Here is an 18,936-nt window from a genome sequence, read left to right on the forward strand (position 1 = left end):
AACATGTTATTTCTTTTTAGCCACTCAAAGCATGACTGTTTTCTTGGCTTTCACAGCCACTAAAACTGCAACAACCTATATTATGCTTTTCCTTTACCAACTAAGAACATACTTGATGAGGAATGTTTTATCTTCAAATTGATCTTTTTTCTACACTCAAATTCATTTGCTGTATTGAATGCCCTGGTTAAGAAGTCATATATATATATTTTTTAGCTCCTCACCTAAATTCATGGTGGCCCCACTGAATGTTGACCAAGAGGCCCTCACTCAACTCAACCCAAGCATGGTGGACTCCTATTCCCCAGAGCGAGACTGTCCAGGAAGCACCACGACTCCACTGGCTTGAAGGTCATGGTGCCCACCCTCCCGCCACATCAGGGTGACAACTAGGGAAGGAAGAAACACTGTGTCCTTGGCTGCACAGCAAAAAAAATCAATCACTGAGTACCACGTCATCCCCTTACTCCTCCCTGAAAGTTTCTCCACTTCAAAAAGCCAGAAGAAACTCTTCCATGAGGTGGCTATTCTAAAAACTCGCATCAGATCCTAAGCTTGTGGTCAGGCATGTTATACAGGGACATGGTTGGTCTGTGGGCACAGAGAACAGAGTCCTAATGGAGATTCTGAGTCATTGTGTCCAGGAAGTCACTTGTTCAGAAATCAGCGCAGCACTAAACCTAAGTACACATCCACAGAAGAATCCATTTCAACATTTTGTTACTTTTATCAATATTTTAGGTGAACACATTTTATGAAAAGTCGGTGTACGAAAAAATACTATTATTGAAGTTCTCACAGAAGCTCTGTAATATTAACTCTTTCAGATGACCTGTGTCCTGAAACTTTTTATTACCTAAAAAACATAATTTTATAATTACATAAATACTAGTCCCCAAGACTGCAACCCGTAAAATAGAAAATGTTTGACAATGGATTATGGAGCCCCTTTTCTGTAATTTAACTTAGTATCTAAGCCAACAACAAGGTATACGTTGAAAACTGGTCGGGCATAAATTTTGATTTTGTAAAAAAAGATGCACATATTATGAGCACATAACATTAGTCAGACATTTCCCAGAGTCGCACTTCTGTTAGAATACCTTTACACGTCATTCCTCAGGAGCAGTTCCGTTTTGAACAATGCAACACTGTTACTCTCCAAGGTACTATGCCAAGCTATCATTCACGTGTGAAAACAGAGCCAAGACGAACGTATAACGCTGAGATCAGAACGGAACAAATACCTGTCTTGTTCTGACAAATACTGACTATCCGCATCTCGGGCTCTGTGATCCACCGGGCTGCGGGAGGCATCGTGGTGTCTGGTTGGAGAACGTGACCTTCTCGTGGGATGAATTTCATCTAAACTCCTGAAATGATTTACAAAAATTCACATGCATCGAAGTGTATCAGCTTCCCCAAACAGGCTGACGTGCTAACAGGAGAGACTGGAGGTGACTGGCAGACAGCGGACACGGCTGGGAGAGCGCTGGCCTTGTCACCAAACACCTGTTCTACTGGTATTTATTCCCTACCGTTGCTTTGCCTGCGCTGCATCTCGCCAAGCCTCCTTTGGCAGCTCATTCAAAAAAGGACCACGATTTTCATCTGCAGATTTAATTAAAATTTCCAAAGTGTATCTCCAGGGTAAGATGAAATAGAGGATGACATTACACATGTGTTACGTGCTTTTCCAAACATTTAGACTGCTTCAAAGAGGCAATCCCAAATTTCTTAAAAATACATCCTTGGGCAGAGGGAAGGTGTAACTCAGTGGTAGAGTGCACGCCTAGCATGTAACGAGGTCCTGGGTTCAATCCCCGGTATCTCCATTATAAATAAATAAATAAATACATCTAATTACCTCCCCCCCCTCCAAAAAAAAAAAAAAAAGAACAAAACAAAAATTCTGGGGGCACGGTGGGTACAGCTCAGTGGCAGAGCCTGTGCCTGGCATGCATGAGATCCTGGGTTCAATCCTCAGTGCCTCTGCTAAGGGGGAAAAATAAATAATTAAGAAATAATAAAGAAAATTTAAAAATATTAAAAACTACCCAGAAAATTAAAAAAAAAATACATTCTGCCTCTAACCTTATCTTTCTGGCCACTTCTCATCTCAGGTCTGATTCCTTTACCATACAATTTCTCCCAGCAGGAGAAAAAATAAAAAACAAGTAGCAAACGGGAATATAAGACAGTTATTCAAAAACGATGCTTGTGACACAAATGTTTTCCACTCCCTGGGAAATTTCTTGAGATTAAGGAACAGAATGTTGCAAAGCTTGGGCAAGGGATAAAAAGGCATTCTGCCTACAAAGCATTCTGAAAGCAGTAATCAACTGACCACACCGTGATTTCTTTTCAGTTAGAGTCTTGGGGCAGTTTGCATTGTGTTCTAGTGAAAAAAGGAACAGTCAGGGATGCTGAGCCCACATCAAAGCCTACCTCTGTAATGGCACATTTGGTAAACGTGAACGCGGCCTTCCCTGATCGTCGCCGCGATGAGGAGACACGGAACGGGAGCGGTGATGGGTGGCTCTCTGCTGCTCTGGCACAGTTAACGTTGCAGGTTTACTTTCTCTAGCACTAGACCTATAACCTACTGGCAAGAGGATACACAAAAAATTAGCCAGTTTTCTTGTATAATACCAACATTCATATGGAGATATGAAATTCTATTTAAAGCAGACACTGACCTATCAGGATAAATGCCATGCAATCTGTATCGCCAGCCGGGTCTTCAAGACTATAAAGTATCTGAACACAGAGTGTAACATACGCATGCGTGAGAATAGGTTACAGTCTGTCTCTAAGGTACCACGGAGATGCTGAAGGTGAACACAACAGCTGATGTCCCACACATCAGGGTGCTGGGTTCTATTTTAACTTAAAGAATGAATGAGTTGGTGATTTTTCAGCAACACAAGTCAAGCACTGGACAGTGAACTGTGATTAACATACAAGTCAATGCTTAGAAATTTGGTGTCTCTTTGAATGTTATTTGATTTTTTCTACCACAGGACACAGTATTTTAGTTGGCTTTCAGATGGCTTCGCTAACAAGAAAATAAAAATGAGATCCTACCAACTGTAATGAACAGAGACAAGGAGCAGGTCTTCACTGTGACAAAAACTGATCGTGAATTTTGCAAACCACAGATGATAACTGCGATTTTCAAACGAAAATAGGGAATGGGTGGAGATGACTCTGGCAATAATGCAGAGGAAATAATGATCAGATCCACCCTGGACATCTGAAATTATCCCACAAATGTGTTAGTAACATAATTAATACCATTACCATAATTAAAATTAGAAATAAATTCTAAAAGTCATTCTCCCTTGAAGCAAAAGGTTTCTACGATGTCTAACTTAGTTAAAGCAGCAACCTCACATCCGTGGTAACAATTTGCTTAAATTTTTTTCACAAGGGTCCTTACTGCTATTATTGGAAGGGTAATAAAAAGTTCTGTGGCCAAAGAAAAAATAATTATATTTACAACTACATAAAATGTACATGCAACCATGAAAACATTAAATTTAACCAGGCAGTTTGAACTGTTGTTCATTTATTTACTTGATAGCTCCAATGTTATTTTTAAAATATGCCTTGTAACATCATTATTAAAGGCAGACTAACATTCCCCAGCAGTTTATTTGTTGGCGTTATATAATCTTTTCACTAAGCTTAGAGTATAAGGAAGGTTTTTAAACATTTCATAAAGTCCAATTTGGCCATATTCACACCAAAGGAGCTCAGCCCTTTTGTCACTCTAGAAAAACATCAGTAAATCATCACATGATACAACCAAAAGAGGGTGGGGCTGAGGATGTAGCTCAGTGGTAGAGCGAGTGCTTAGCAAGCGCCAGGTCCTGGGTTCAATCCCCAGTACCTCCATCAAAATAGACAAATAAACAGACCTAATTACCTCCCCCTCAAAGCAAAATAAAATAATGTAACTATAAGCGATATAATTAATAATTTCATACACTTTCATTTTATGGCAACATTAATAGCAACTCAGCAGTTATTTTGAATTTCATGTAGAAAGTTTCCTTGTTCAGATGTACAAATTGTAATATTAAGTATAGAGGGAGACCAACTAAATTTACATGTAGTAAATTTATTTCACAGCTCATTATAAAAAATAGTGGCTGTGTTTAAAGATAACGAATCCATAGTCTGAATTACTTAACCATTTAAAATTACTATTTGGTATCATTTGGTAATATTTGGTATCAGTTATATAATAATTTTAGAAGGTCAGTGTTGAATTGGGAGCACCATTTTAAGATTACAATAGCTATTCAAGGTATATGAATAGAACCATTAGGTTTGGAGTAATTAATTACTGTGAAGTAACTTTTAGAGAATTTAGGCATCTTGCTGTTAAAAGGGTATAAGGAACTATTTTCTTGGGTTCTTTGTATTTACACAGAAAATAATGTCTTTTTTATCCTATGCTAATATTCACTCATAGTTCTTCATCCGCTTTTTTGTAATACTTTGTTTTTTCACATTATATTGAATTTATTGTTGAGAACAGGCACCCTACCTCCAGAAGAAGGTAAGAGGGAACTGTTAGTTTACGCTCATTTCAATGTTTCAGTGGTTCAAAGTTAGAGGGTTTTTGTTTTTTTCCATTTTCTGAATTTGCAGGAATGGTCTGAAAGTTGAGGTTGCCAGGTATCTTGCCCTAGATGAAGGCATTCTGTGTGTGTTTATTTTTATTCTTCTTAAGCAGCTAATATTATTAACTTACTTATTTATGAACTTGGCTCTTTTCCTTTATTTATTTATTTATTTATTTATTTATTTATTTATTTATTTATTTATTTATTTTAGTGGAGGTACTGAGGACTGAACCCAGGACCTTGTGCGCGCTAAGCATGTGCTATACCACTGAGCTATACCCTCCCTTCTAGGTTGTTTGGTTGTTGTTGTTGTCTTTTCTTTTTTTCTTTTTTTTCAGTTTTGTCTCTGGGTTTTCTTTAATGGAGATACTAGGGACTGAACCCAGGAACTTGGGAGTGAACCTAGGACCTCGTGCATGCTAAGCATACACTCTACCACTGAGCTATACCCTCCCTCCTATTTTAAATCACAGTAAGTCCATGACAACCTTAAAGGTAACAAAATGTAGTCTCAGCTGCTTCTAGACCTCAGCCTCCCCAAGTGGAGAAAGATGGTAACACATCAAACAAGAGCCCAGAACCAGGAGTTCTGGAGAAGCCTAGGTATTAGAAAGTGGAAGGTTCACTTTGCTGTACACCTGAAACTAACATTGTAAATCAGCTACAATTCAATAAAAAATAAAATTTAATAAAAAAGTGGAAGGTTCAGCTGTGGTAGAACATCTAAGTGAAATGGGTGAGTGTCTTTAGGAAACATACAAGCAGAAACTTCACTGATGCCGTAAACATAGGTAGAACTGACATCCACCTGGGAACCGATTTCTCTCCCAACTGGACTCCAGGAAACATAGAAGCAAACTTGTAATCAGCCTGTAAGAGTGCATGGTCATCTATCAAAGTGCTATTTATTAACTTACGCTGGTACTTGAGTTTCTTGCCCTTATTTTACAATCTTTCCTCTTTATTTAAAATATATCGTAGGGGGGCGGGTATAGCTCAGTGGTAGAATACATGCTTAGTATGCATGAGGTCCTGTGGTCAGTTCCCAGTACCTCCATTAAAAAAGGAAGAATAAATTAACCTAATAACCTCCTCCCAAAATAAAATAAAATAAATTTTTAAAAAGTCTTTTAAATAAAAAAAAAACTGTATCATGTATTACTGTGTGACTTGCTACATTACATTTGCCACACAGGGACATGTTTAGAAGCTATCCATTTTGGATCAATGAAGAAAACCCCTAGAAACACAAATAAATTCCATTATCTTCTTTATTAATTTATGAAGAAATCTCTGGAACATAAGATATTATTTATTGGCTTATGTAATTTATTAATAATACTCTACTAAAAGTTTGCCTCCTTGCATTTTAAACACTAAATAAAAATGAATATTGTTTGAAATGACATTTAGACACTGCTTCTAGGTGATAAAAGGGATTATATATGGCATCTATCAGTATGGAATATAAATATATCCAGAATTCAGAATACTAATACCACTGTAGTCAGTCCTAAAACTCCCATTTTGGCTGTTATCCAGGTGATCCCTCAGGGAAAGAAGAAGAAATCCATTGTTTTTAGTAAATATTTATTGAATTCGCCCTTTATTCATTCACTGTCCTATCTCATGATAAAAATACAAAATTTTAGGTGAATAAAATGTGAGAACCACCCACAGAAAGTAAATTCTATTTAGATGAGTTGGAAATGACATTAAGTTGGATTAACAAGCCAAGACTTTTGTTAGAAACATTTGTTGACTTTCCTACCAGGAATCAACTGATGCCTACTTACATATGCCAAGGCACACCATGCACAATTACTTTTCCTCTGTCAATTTCATGAAAAAGCAATATTCTGTTACATTTTGTGTGGAGTTTTCTGGGTAGAATGTGTCTAATTATTATGATCCTTTTAGAAATCAACAAAATCAGAAAGCAAAATATGAGATGTTATCCACAGTTCTCCACTATTGTTTAAAACTCTCACGGACGGTCTGATACCAAAGAGAAAATGTCTCAGTGTATAGATAGCCACAGAACCAGATTTATGGCAGGATATCTGCTACTTTCATACAGCAAGTCAAGTACTTTATTTTCTCTGAATCACACAGAGCAAGTCAAACCTAGTTTTAGGGAATTCTTCATAATTTTTTCCTAGTTTTAATAAAGTCTTATGCATCTCACTAAATTGTGAACCTCATCACCAGTGTGGTATCTGTCTATTGACCAAAATCACTGCCCTCAAATTAAGTGCATCCCCATCCGGGAAATTATGCAAATTAAGGGGACATACATCAATATCATCCTAAAGAAATGTCTTTAATAACTCATATTTATATATCCCAAGATTTTCTCTTTAATTTCTTCTGACTTGAATATTTCCTTACTTCGTATTAGTTAAGTAAAAGGATCTGGATTAGGGCCCCAAAAAGAAGCCTTTACTACTTGGTTTTACTCACTTTCTGACTAGAGTCCGATGAGAAATGTAGATTTGAACTGTACAATGTCACAGAAATTTTACTCATTTATACAACAGCCAAAGGATGTTGACTTAAAACGAATACTGAATCTTTCTAAAGCATTTTCTTTTTTTAAAACATACATACATGTTCTGGGTATAATCAGCGGTGAGCACATCACGAAAGCATTAAAAGGTAAGCCATGCCACATGCACTTTGAAACCCTGCCATGCACCTGTCTCAGTATATTCCATGGAAGGCTACGTTATTTTCAGAAACAGAGGAAGGAAAAATCAGAGACATACAATAGAAAACGTCGGAAAATGGAATTTTTATTTAAAAAAAATTCACCATATCCTTTCAAAATGACCTTCAGATTTTCACTTATGCCCGGAGCATTGTGAAATGCTGATTTTAACGTCGCTAGCCATGCTGCTGAGGACGAACCTGACTAAATTAAGTGGGGGTGTTCGTGAGTAGTCACCAGTCCGTATTAATTAAACTTGCTTAATAATTTGGAACACAAGTCACCATGGAATAATATAATACAGACTTCTCTGTGTTATAAATCTCCAGCTGAGTACCCCCAAAGAAGTCTGGAAATCAGCAGTGAAAGCAAACAGAGCAGCTCAGGGAAGCCGGCCATGCGCTCCCCCCACGCACCTGGAGGGACCACTCCAATGCCATCATCAGCCTCATAATCTGAGATGTCACTGTCACTGATTCGCTGAGACCCTGCACAACAGGAAGGGAAACAGATGCCTCCGTCTGCTCGGTTCAGGAAACATCAAGGACACCGCCAAGTTTTCTTTTTGCTTAAAAAAATGCTAATGACATTATAACTAAGTACTTTTTTCTTTTTCTCACTGGATTACTGGTTGATTACACAGGGTAGTAAAGGACACGAATGAGCAGCCAGAGGAAGAGACACATGGGGGGCAGCTGAAGGGCCAAAAGCACAGAGACCCTTCTGCCCTGCGGAGGTCGGGGCGCACCTCCCACCCCCGCCCCAGGACCTGGATGCATTCTTGTTCACGGACCTGGCAGCTCTCTGGACACCATTTTTAAGCATTTTTATGGAGGCATCATTATGTAAGCATGATTGACCTAATCACTGGCGACTGGTGGTTAATTCAACCTCCAGCCCTCCTGCCTACCTGGGTAGAGGCAGGATGTGAGGCTGAAAGTTCCAACCCTCTAATCACAGGCAACCAGCTCCCATCCTTAGGGGCTTCTCAAAAGTCACTGCATTAACAAACTGAGGGGAGTCTGAAGGTGAACCACAAGAGCCACCTTCTCTCTCTTATCACTTAGGAAATGCCAAGGGTTTTAGGAATTTTGCTAGGAATGGGGATGAAGACCAGACACATATATTTCTACTTATAAATCAGAATATTCTACTATCTACTTATCTATATCAATGAGAGTTCCACTGGTGAAACAGAACCATTAGGAAGTGATATATATCCAGCAAGGTAAGTATGACTGAGTACTTTGGAACAAGAATAATAAGTTTACACTGAGCTGACTTTAAAGGGATATTTGTTCTCCAAGGATAACATTTTCTCTGTATCCCTGTAGTCACTGAAGACATATAGAGAGAAGGGGATTTCGATGAATAGTATTTTGACTTTTCAAACTATTTTCTAAGTGAGGTATTACATGAAAGTCTAGAGCAAAGTGTATATACTGTTTTCTACCCAAGGAAGCACCCACCTCTGCAGTTCAGGAAGGATGGGGCTGAGTGGTAAGGTTCAAAGAGAACTTTCTTGGCTGGAACTCTCCTGAGCTCATATTCCTAAAAGGACGTCAGGGCCCTTTATAAAATATTCATGTTTAGCCTTCCAAATTAGCCATTATACTGCATTAAACATCAATTTTGAGGAAGTGAATGATCAGAGAAGCACTAACATGAAATATTTAATTATAGGAGGAAAACCGTGTGGTTCCAGATGCCCAAAATGAGACTTTAATTTGTTCATTTGTTCATTTGTTCAGTTAGAGATTTAGTCATCATGCAAAAATTAATGAGTAAGTGCAGGAAAAAATACTGTTTTTCCCCATCACCAGATGAGTAACAGCAAACCTACTTCAGACTGCTTTTGAAAAAAAAATGTTTCTTATGAATAACAATACAAAAAATATCCAGGAATTATACAGTGATTAAGACCTTACATGTGGCTATCTATCGATAATGACAGAAATTATCCTATCAGTCAACCGCTGCACAACTCAATCACTCGTGGGCAAAGAATTGTAATTTTAGAGGTTTTAAACTTTCAGCTCTGGAATTATTCCCACTATATTATATACATATACATACATACATATTACTTCCATTGGGTAAATGGGGGAAATGGTGTTGCCAAGTCTCTCTACATAGATGAATAATTTTTCGATATTTTGATCTCTGATAAACATATGAAAAAGCATCTTGAATGTTAATGTCTAAGTGGATCACTACGACACAGTTACTTCTGGGAACTGAAAGACTTTTAACCTACTTTGTAGTTTTTTGCTGGCGGTTTCCCCATGAATGTGTCTCCTCGGCAGGAAAGGTGATGGCTGAGGAAGAGGTAGTGAGGACTCATCGTGTGTCTGAAGCTTGTACCAGTGTGGTTCATCGTCTAAAAGCGCTGTCTCCAGTTCTATGAGGATCTGAAAGGGCAGTTCTCCGGTTAGACCAAGCACCTTTCCCACAGCGTAAGACAAAAGCAATCAGAATTAACACACATCACAGAAGCAACATGATGCATCTGACTTGAACCTTCACCATATACATCACCTCGCCAAGAAATTCACTCTCTTCTTCTTGCACTCTTGGTTGATCCCACACAGTTATTTCTAACATTCGTTCTCTAAAATCTCTACGATGCACATGTGAATAGACAAAAGTTTGATTCCATTTGGGTTCTAGTACTTTCTTGACTGTTTTGGTTCTCCTTTTACTTTTATCGCTGAAAAATAAGTAGGTTTTGTAAATGAAAAAGCAAAAAACAAGTGAACACTGCCATCTACTGTAGTTACATGGAATACTGCTACTGGGTTGTTGACCATTTTTAATTCATCACTTTTAACATAAGAGTCTGAAAGGCCTTGAAATTAATACGACTCTAGCTTTAACTACCATGCAAGCAGTAGTTATGATTATAGATCTGCATACACAAAGGTACATTCTAAAGATGTAGCTATCGGGGTAGAGTAGAGCTCAGTGGTAGAGCACATGCTTAGCCTGCACGAGGTCCTGGGTTCAATCCCCAGGCTAAATAAATAAATAAATAAACCTAATTACCTCCCTTCTCAAACAATTTAAAAAATAAAATTTAAAAAAATGATGTAGCTATCAAAGACTAATAGATGTATGAACAAGGTAATGAAAATTTTAAAATTTGATTAGTTTAATGAAATACAAGGCTTGAGGGAATATTTTTAGGGCTAATATAGTTTATTCCCTCTAGAGAATTAACTACTATGTTTTAAAACTATATCACAGGTGTATGCATATGTCCAAACTCATCGGAATGCGCATATTAAGTATGTGAAATGTTTGGTATATCAGCTTTGCCTCAATAAAGCTTTAAAACATAAATGAAACTATATCCCTGGAGAGGAAATTCTACTTTTTTCAATTAGTAAAGACTTTTGCATATTTTTTTTCTTAAATGATCCCCTACCTTCTATCTGGAAGAAAATACATTTTTACATAGGGATTCCTGGGACGCCCATCTACCCGCGGCGGTAGATCTGTTGCCTGCAGCACGTTCACAATTAGCTGGTGGCCCACTTTATCATACCACAGTTTCACCTGAGGGCGACGGAGACGGAAATGATTATCTGTAAACACCACGAGGTATTATCACTTTACCAAAAACATATTAAAATTATTTTTTGGAGAAGGGCATTTTTAATTGCAATACGGTTGAATTAGAGATATTATTTCTGCAAAGAATACCAACTTGAAAGCATAACCACTTAAAACCTGACTGTTCCTGGCTTTCAAACGTGACTTACAGATTGGCAGGCCTGCAGTGTTGGTTCATACTTTCTTCTGTCATGTTATGAAATAAAACTAATGATAAAATTCTGTATCAAAAAACTAAGGGAAGAGGAGGAGACTGAAATAACTATCCTTGTTTTTAAATGCTCAGTGCAAGTGTTTGGTGATTCTGACTATTTTAACGATGACACCATGACTAAATGCATGTTGGGGGACCACCTCTAGCTGAGTAAGTCTGGCCTTAGGGACAATATATACAAATAACTGGGAAGAGAGCAGGCAGGACACGGACCCTGAGCCTCCTTCCCACCAGGGACTGCAGGTTTCTGCTACTTTTTCTCATTTACCTTTTACAGTTAAGCTGTTACAGGTTAATTTTTGTGAGAGGAGTCAAAGAACAAAGGAAGGTACAGTGCATAAATGATGCCTTTAAACAAAGTGAAGGCCAAATGACATTTCTACTAGGCTTCATGACAGTCCGAACAAAGAACAACAGGAAAACCAACACATTGAAATATTCCTGTCAAACCCCTAAGAACCAGAACTTTCTCAGTCAATACAGTTTACTTGTGCTGGTGGTGGACAAGGTTAACTTTTAATTTTTTTTTAAAGTTATTAGTTAGTTTTGGGTTTATGGTTAAATAAGAACTCTGAGCATAAATTATTTAGTAGGCATATACTGGAATACATGTGAGTCATTATAACAAAATAAGCTAATTTTTCTAAGGGACAGATTAAGAATTCAAACCCGTATCTGTGTCAGTCCATATCTCTGATCCTAATTAATACCAGAAGTATGTTTTTCCATAAAACTGAAGTGGATTTTTTGTCCCTCTTAAAATACAGGTGACATGTATGAAAGTTTTACATATATGCTGAAACAAAAAAGATGGCAGGGACCAGACCGAGATATTCACCCTACTAAAAAGAGAAGTTAAAACCAAGACAGGTTTTAAAAATAACACCAAGCTTACAGTTTTCTTCTTTGTTTAATTAAAACTAAGAGAAAAATGGCAGAAACAGACTATAGAAATCCACACATTACCCAAGTAGCAAAATATCAACTATTTATAGAATAATTTGAACTTAAGTTATTAATACAAATGTCCTGTGTTCTACCATAATCTACATAGATGTGGCTTTTCCTAATAATTAGCCACAGTTTCTCTATCCAGATCTCCCCAGATCCCATATTAGGCCACAGCGAGGAAAACTGTAGGTTTTTCAGACTATTATCAGCAATGAAAAGTATTGTCAAATGTCTTAAGAAGTGAAAAAAAATTTATGTATACACATGGCTGAACTAGTATGCTGTACACCAGAAATTGACACAACATTGTAAACTGACTATACTTCAATTAAAAATATATATATATATATATGTATTTTAAATTTAAGTTTCTCAAGATCTAGGCTCAGAAGGTTTTTAAGGAAATACAGCATGACTTTTTGAGTTTATTATGTCTAATCGACTCCTTACCTTAGAAACTTTTATATAGCACAGAAAAAGTAATTGATATTTTATGTACTAATTTTATCATGTATCAATGTTCAGAACATCTGGCACATGGTAGGCACTCAATAAATATTTTCAAATAAATATATGTATCAAGGAAAAATCTCATCAATGCATATAAATTGATGAAGTAGATTAGGCTATTAAATGACTATGAATCTATCACAGGCTTCAAAGAAAGGCAACATTTTAAAAAACAGACTCAGAACAGTAAGCAAATCCAAATGGTCTCTAATAGCTACAAAAAAAAAAAAAAATCACATACAGAAAGTTGTCCTGGTAAGACTTGCGGGGCATCTTTCAGAGCTCCAGGGCTTGTTGGAGAAATAACAGAAATGGAAGGTCTTTCCATCTTCTGAGATTCAAAGGAACTTGAACCTAAAATGAGAAAAAAAAATGTAAGTACTTTTCAGTAACATGTTGGTAACATACATGTGGAGAATAAATATTTGTAATGAAATGTTAAATGCGTCTGTTACCTGTATAAAACAATAATTCAATACCAACGTTAAGAGCAGAACGTACATTCAACCAGATAGGCACAGGAAGTTATTGTATCTTCTTTGATTAACTGCTTATTTTAAACGTATTTAAAATGATACAAACAAATATTGTATCTACTTGCTTCAATCTTTAAGTCCTGATTTTCTACATTTGTAGAGGGTACTGCACAGTGTAGGCTCCTGGGTAACTGCACACAGAGTTAAAGGCTTCATGCTTTTAGGAATAATAAAGATGGTACCTGTTATGTTAACTACCTTAGGCCCTACATTATGACATCTATTATAGTCTTACAGAAATGAAAGTGAATGCACATAAAATGTAACATATGAGCTGCATCTAAGCTTAGATAGAATTCATCATTGTTTTAGTATAAGACTTACGTTTCCGTCGGTTTTGATCTTCCAGGATCAGTGCCCTGAATGCCTGAGAATGCTGTCTACTGATTCACTCGTGGAGGGGGCTGGCTCCCCGCTCAGCCCCTCTGTGAGGCCCTTCTCCCCTCTTTTGAAATGAAATCCCCTCTCCCCAGATCACTGATAAAGCGTTCACAATCAGCAGCATGGAATGTCTGCAGAATGCTATCATCACCTCGACACATACAACCTTGAACCCTTATTAGCCTCATTGAGAAAACACTATTTATGAATCATTTCCCAAAGGTGTATCCTTCACCCTGTTTTTCCCCATACATGCAAATTAAGCTTAAATTAAACCACATAGAATCATTCTGTACTTTCCAAAGACATTTAACTATAAGAAACAGTGCTATGAAAGTCTTTGCTACCATGTCCCTTTTATGAAGTATTCTTAGGATAATTTGGCTTTTGTGTCTCAGTACAGACACCTCTGCTTCTAACTGTCAGTATGTTTCTAATATCACAGCGAAATGTAGCATCAACACTATAAATTATGCAATTGGTTCCGTTTCCCTCTTTATATTGCAAAAACACAAACCCAAATCTCTAGCAGGTATGCAGGACCATGTTGCTATGCATTTGCTATACTAACCTAAACTCCACTTCCTTGTTTATCTCACTCATATATTTTCTTTCTTCTTGTAGCCATTACTTGTTTTCCCTTTAAATCACCTTGTGTGTTGTATTTCTATACTCTGGGTTTCATAATAACACTTGGTCATCAAGCCCAAGTATGAGTGATTTAACACCGATTTGCTGTAAATATCTGGGTCATTTCCACATTGTCCTTGAAAACATCCTTACACACACCATCACCTTCTGTCATCTGGGCTCATCTGGAATTGCTTTAATAACGAGGGAGCTAATTCAACCCTCTAGCCTCAGTCCCTTGACCCCTTTATTTATTTCCGCTGAAATTTACCTGTATCCACCTACTCACTTCCATGATCATATCTGACATGGTTAGGCTGTATTAAAATTATTTGTTAATGTGCCCATTTCCTCCACTAGACGGCTCATGAGCCTGAGCTAATTTCTGGTCAAACTGAATAATCCAGTATCACAATACATTTTATGCATGGCAAATAGAACTATTACTGATATATTAATTTAGCTCTGTTGACATCCGGTTATGATGCAGAAGGGTATTGCCAATAATGACTTTTCATAGCCATACACACTCACACACACACACACGGATACATACTCACACACAAGAGTAGAAAGAGGAAAATCTGAAAACAGAACTTCTTTTGGTTTCAGTGATTGCGATGAGTGTCAACTCATTCATGTCAAATAACTAAAGAAAACAGGCAGCTTATACTCACTGGACTCCAGTGGGGGATGGGAGCTCTCAGGGATCCGTGGAATGTCACTAAAAGAAACAGGATATGGTGAAAATCCCGTTAGCTAAAGCATCCTGCCTGAGGCCATCCCAGCCACACTGTATTTCAGTGGTGTGAAAAGTCCTTTGGGGTCTTTACACGTGTGGAAATGGACAGGACTTACTATTCAGGCAATTACTAATGTGCATGGATGTCAAACACCACACAAAAAAAAAACTGCAATAAAAATAAGTTTTTATATATTTAATAGCAAAACACTTTAACATGACAACAATCAGACTAATATTGTGGCTGCAGTTACCACAATATTTTTACTACCAAAACAGCAGGTTTTGGAAATTAAAAAAATGTTAAAGGCAATATCTTATTTCAATTTTGGAAAATCAAAATGACACATATTTTACAAATCAGTAATATGCTTTACAAACACATCTGAAAGAGTTTACTGAATGAAAGGGATGGAGACGTCTCTTGATAATAAAAATAATATGATGAGTATCGTGGGCAAAGATAATAAAATGAAAAAGATGAATTGCTTCGGAAATTAAAAAAATGTTTCAAGCTTGCAACAAAAAAAGCCAAAAGATTTTATATATGTGAATATATAATTCATATACACATATATAGCCCTATATAGAGATTCACATCTCTATGCTGAAATTAGCTAAATATGTGATCATTTCCTGGGTGATTAGAAAGTGACTTCTTGTGAGAACACCGTTCCTGTCACACTCACAAATTACTCTGAATAAATATTTAATATCACCTCGGCTTAATCTATTATCTACTGTGGCCCTAAGAAATGACCAGCTTCTTTTGGGAACTGCACTCTATAATTAAACTATTTAACCTCCATTTTCCAAGATATTTTAATGTCAGTTTAAGGAGATTAACAATATCCAAGTATTAACACGACATATCAAAGCAGACTGGAATTAGCTAGTGCCAACAGAATTATTAGAATATCATTTAAGAATTTGTAACCTCTTATGCTGTGAACTAACTTCGCTTCTTTGCACTTTTAGGCGAGGGGGACATTAGAAACAAAAACAGTTTTCTGTTTGATTATTTTCTTGACTCTTCATTTTCACTTTTTGGGGCAAAGTAATTCTCATAACCACCTACAATTTATACTTCTTACAAATGATAATTCATCCTGTGTTGTGTACTTTATAAATATATTTAATTATAGATTTACGTATAACTAGTAATTTGTATAAAATACATATTTTACGTGATAGTTTAAAGACGACTTTTCAACACCTAAAACACAAGAAATCAACCATTTATCTTCTGCTACTTTCTTCTAAATTCATCAAGGCAAATAAAAGTCTATTTTTAAAATCTAGAAACTATAATGCTTCAGATGGTAAAACTTCTTTGAAAATCAGCCTCAAGGACAATTATGAAAATCCAATTTGGAACTCTGAAACCAGGTACAAGCTTTGATTTTCATGCGCCCCTGAAAGAAGGATCGTGGAGAAGTTGTAAAAAAAATTTTTAAAGTGATTTTGAATTAAAATGTATTTATCATTTATTGCTTCAGTAATATTTTCAGGTATAAATTTCCACTTGACATTTACACAAACCTCCTTAATGAGTTCCAATCACAAGTAAGGAGATAAAATAGTTCTAATAACAATTACAAGCATAAAGGTCAAGAATATCACATTTGATAGGTGGGCAAAAATGGTCAGTACATCAAGAGGGTGAATGTCTTTTAGATCATGTGATCATCGTGCACGTATGTTACGTTTGGAATGACTCTTGGAATCACTACCCCACTGAACTATGAACAAACTTCTGCTTAAATTGATTATAGAACTACATTAAAAATAATTATTAAATAAATTATTATTCTTTCAAGATTCTAATAATTTCTCTATTAACTGGAAAGTAGATGCCAGATTTGATTTTTATTTAAATATAATCTTTGCAGTCCCATATTCCTTAGAATTCCATACTCCATGACAGTTTAGGGTTTGGCTATGCAGAAAATACTTTATAAATTATTTTCATACAAAAGTAGAAATAATGAAAATGTTATTCCAGTCCACTTTAATTGTCTGTTAGTTTTTTTTAAGATGCCATGAATCAATGGTATTTTAGCTAATTGCTTTAAAAACCACTATGTATTTAAAAGTTTTGGCAGTGTGCACAATGCTTGGTTTTAAACTTGATTTTTTATACTTTTGATTCATTTTCGAATTTACTTACCTCTTTTCCAGCCTCATATTTACTCAGCACTAGAACACGTCATGTAAAACTAGCATAAATTACATAGTGTTGCTAGTTTTTAAAAAAAATCTATATGGAAATGTGCAATACTTCTGCAAATGTCTCCAATGTTTACTCTTAATAATCACCACTCAAAATTGGTTATAAGCTTGCCTTTATTTTAGAGTTACATATATATATTATTTTGTGGAATAAATGATCACATAGTTTAAGTTCTTTGAGAGTAAGGATAATTATATTTTCTTGTATGTTTTGCATTGACAAATATTCATAAGGACAACAAAAAATTTAAGGTTACTACTTTTTCAACATAAGAAGTCTTGAATTAATGGCTCCATAATATCTTAGAGAATACTAAAAAAAAAAAAAAAAAAGGGAATAATTTTCAAAAATACATTTGAACTAAGCCAACTATAATGAGACAGTTCATAATGCCTTCCAAAAAACTATAGACAGGCAAAATGAATGTTCTGGACTTTGTGGATTAGTTAGGAAAATCTACCAATATGGGAACTCTATATTCAGATACAGAAAATATCTCATTGGCTATAGATAATTTAATTATGCTGTAAATTAGAATTTAAAATATCATACCAATTATTATGACCAATTAAGATGTTAAACTATTTCACACTTTCTTGATTTTAAATAAAATTTGGGACTACCTACCCATGGGTAAAAATATAGAAACAATATTCCATTCTTAGTAGGATAATAAAAAGTTCATGTAGACATATGAGATCATTACTATTTTAAGTATCAGAAGAAGATGAGTTTATTACTGATGACTCCCTTTAAGGAAATACTACAATGATTTAGAATTACTAAAAATAAATAGTTCTACCATTAAAAGAAAATATTTTTACTTTATAGTTCACTTCTGAAAAATACATATCAATACTTTTTGATACTGCAATTGTTAAATTGTGGAGCTTCTAAGATGTAGTGAAGAAAATTCAGGATTCAAGTTTAAAAAAATTATAAGATTTAAAAATCTATGCCCATATTTGAAGAAAAATCTATCCATATTAACATGTACTGTATGAATGTATAAACTTCTTTTTAAAATCCTGCTAATACATGTAATTTACTAAACTTAAGAAGTAAGTTTTTTTAGCCTTACCCAATAGGCCTTGAAACAATAATTTCAACTTGAGGTTCTGATTTTGATTCTAAAATAATGTTGTAAACTTCTTCATTTGTAGCTCCCGGCAGGGGTTTACCATTCCATTCTAGAACTTCATCCCCTTGAATTTAAAAAAAAGGGTATTTTTTTACCTTATATATTCTGTTTATTTTTCTTATCTTTTCTCTTTTTTTAACAAAGAAATGCAAAACATATACAAATAGTTTTAACTGTCTAGGCTCTGCTCTCAAAAGCAAATTGATTGCCAGATGTCAGCCAAATGGTTCTTCTAAACACTTTTTTCTTTTCTTTCTTTTCTTTTTCTTTTTCTTTCCCCCATAGAATATTACTGGTCACTGGAAATAGTACAATACAAAACTACTTTTATCTTTTGATAAATATCAGAAATAATATAAAAGTCATCTCATGCTATGGGATGGAATTAGCACAGCCTATTTGGAAACATTAAAAAATAATAATTAGCAGCATGCCTTTCATATAATAAATGTAGGTGGCGCTACATGTGAAAGATTATTAAATGCTGCATAAATCCCGCTGCTTTACTTTTGGTAGAAATCACAATTACCATTTGTTAGCATGAGTTTTCCAATTATAAGTCATGCTTCATTGCCTTTACCAATGCACAACAGAATAAAAATGCATGAAAGGGTTTGAATCCGTACCCAGAGGGGA

General features: G+C 35.7%; 1 protein-coding gene across 1 annotated transcript in view; it reads right to left on the reverse strand.

Moving 5' to 3' along the window:
* The window catches only part of RIMS1 (regulating synaptic membrane exocytosis 1), a 448,078-nt gene that overhangs the window by 132,725 nt on the left and 296,417 nt on the right, over window positions 1-18,936 (reverse strand). The window contains 9 exon segments of the mRNA XM_032484440.1: window positions 1,248-1,373; window positions 2,449-2,605; window positions 7,764-7,835; window positions 9,605-9,758; window positions 9,886-10,057; window positions 10,775-10,905; window positions 12,879-12,991; window positions 14,862-14,908; window positions 18,241-18,364. Of these exon segments, the coding sequence (XP_032340331.1) occupies window positions 1,248-1,373; window positions 2,449-2,605; window positions 7,764-7,835; window positions 9,605-9,758; window positions 9,886-10,057; window positions 10,775-10,905; window positions 12,879-12,991; window positions 14,862-14,908; window positions 18,241-18,364 (1,096 nt within the window).

The sequence above is a fragment of the Camelus ferus genome, chromosome 8, assembly GCF_009834535.1.
Source record: "Camelus ferus isolate YT-003-E chromosome 8, BCGSAC_Cfer_1.0, whole genome shotgun sequence".
Lineage (NCBI taxonomy): Eukaryota > Metazoa > Chordata > Mammalia > Artiodactyla > Camelidae > Camelus > Camelus ferus.